The following is a 1,645-nucleotide window of genomic DNA, read 5'->3' on the forward strand; positions in this document are numbered from 1 at the left end:
GAGCCTGAGCAAAGACTTCGTCTTCCCCAGTGCGCGGGTAAGCAGCACCGGCTGCACTCACTGGGCGTCCTGGGGGACGCCGTTATGTAGCGATGCAGCAAAAGAGTGGTCTCAGGCTTGAGACCACCCCTGCAAGCCGGCTCCTACGCCTGGGGGTGATGTCCCCCTGATCCCGCCACCGACACCTTCTGGGGTGCTGTGGCTCCCGGGTCCCCTTTGGGACCCTAAGACACCTGTGTCATCCCACAGAAGCGAGAGGCCTTTTGCCAGCTGCTGCAGCTGATGAAGATCCAGCACTCCAACCTGGATGAGCCCGACCTCATCTCGGTGTACGTCGGGACATGGAACATGGGTAAGGGGCCAGGATAAGGTCTCATTGTCCTGGGAGGCTGTCACGGCTCATTGTGAGCCCGGGTGGGTTTTGGGAGGTGAGGGCTGCAGGGAGCTGCCCCAGGAAACCTGAGATCCAAGCTGGTCCTCGGTGAGAGGAGGAGGCTGGAGAAGACCCTGACCTGACTGCTTTCGGGTTTGTCTGTCCCGTCGTGATCCACTCGCCCGGTGGCTGTCAGGGAAACGGAGGAGCTGGGGTACTGGGGTGGTAGCAGTAAATCCCAGCATCAGTCTGGGATGTGCATGGGCGAACCACGGGGCTGGCACAATGCTTCTCATCCCCGGCGGCTCCTGGAGGTGTGTAGGGTCTGGGGTTGGAGAGGAGCTTGAGGAGCCTGGCATGCTGTCACCCCCCCCAGTGACCCGCTGTCCCCTGCCCGCAGGCAGCACGCCACCGCCCCGCTCCCTCGCCTCCTGGCTGACCTCGAGGGGCTTGGGGCGCACGCAGGACGAGACCACCGCCTGCATCCCCCACGACATCTACGTTATCGGCACCCAGGAGAACTCCCTGGGTGACCGCGAGTGGGTCGAGTTCCTCCGCGCATCTCTGAAGACCCTGATGGCCATCGACTACCGAGTGGTAACGGCAGGGCGCAGCCTGGACCCCCCCGGCTGTGCCTGGGGAGGCACCCAGTGCTGAGCAGGCTAAAGACATCCCCCAGCAGTCTCAGGAGCTGGTTGCCAGCAGCCATCGCCCCAGGGCTCTTACCCCCAAACCCAGGGTCCTCTCCCACCCCAAATGCAGCCAGGAAACCTCTTAAGCCCCGTGGACTCCATGCAGGGAGTGCCCTCCCCAGGAGCCACCTTTCAGGGATGGGTTGGCTCACCTTGCTGCTTCTCCACCCCCACTGCCCCCCCCGCAGGTCGCCCTGCAATGCCTTTGGAGCATCAAGATCGTGGTGCTGGTGAAGCCCGAGCACGAGCGGCGCATCAGCCACGTCCACACCTCCAGCGTGAAAACTGGGATCGCCAACACACTGGGTAGGGATGGGGATGGGGTGGGGGGGATGCCCCGAAGTGAGGGGGCAGCCTGGGGGCCATCCCAGGACCTCCAGCCTCCCCAGAGCTCAGTGCCCGGCACATCCCTGCAGGGAACAAGGGAGCCGTGGGCGTCTCCTTCCTCTTCAACGGGACCTCCTTTGGCTTCGTCAACTGCCACCTGGCCTCCGGCAGTGAGAAGACCCACAGGTGACGGAGGGGCTCGGGGGGACGGGCTGCCCCGGGGCAGGGGGGGGGCTCAGGGGGCTGGAGGAGC

The 1,645-nt window shown here is 64.7% G+C and overlaps 1 protein-coding gene across 1 annotated transcript in view; it reads left to right on the forward strand.

The window, feature by feature from the left end:
* Positions 1–1,645, forward strand: part of LOC103919205 (phosphatidylinositol 3,4,5-trisphosphate 5-phosphatase 2-like) — a 10,572-nt gene that overhangs the window by 4,741 nt on the left and 4,186 nt on the right. The window contains exons 6-10 of the mRNA XM_009326671.1: positions 4–37; positions 250–352; positions 774–970; positions 1,254–1,371; positions 1,482–1,579. Of these exons, the coding sequence (XP_009324946.1) occupies positions 4–37; positions 250–352; positions 774–970; positions 1,254–1,371; positions 1,482–1,579 (550 nt within the window). The remainder of the gene's footprint in view (positions 1–3; positions 38–249; positions 353–773; positions 971–1,253; positions 1,372–1,481; positions 1,580–1,645) is intronic.

The sequence above is a fragment of the Pygoscelis adeliae genome, unplaced genomic scaffold (assembly GCF_000699105.1).
Source record: "Pygoscelis adeliae isolate BGI_AS28 unplaced genomic scaffold, ASM69910v1 Scaffold216, whole genome shotgun sequence".
Lineage (NCBI taxonomy): Eukaryota > Metazoa > Chordata > Aves > Sphenisciformes > Spheniscidae > Pygoscelis > Pygoscelis adeliae.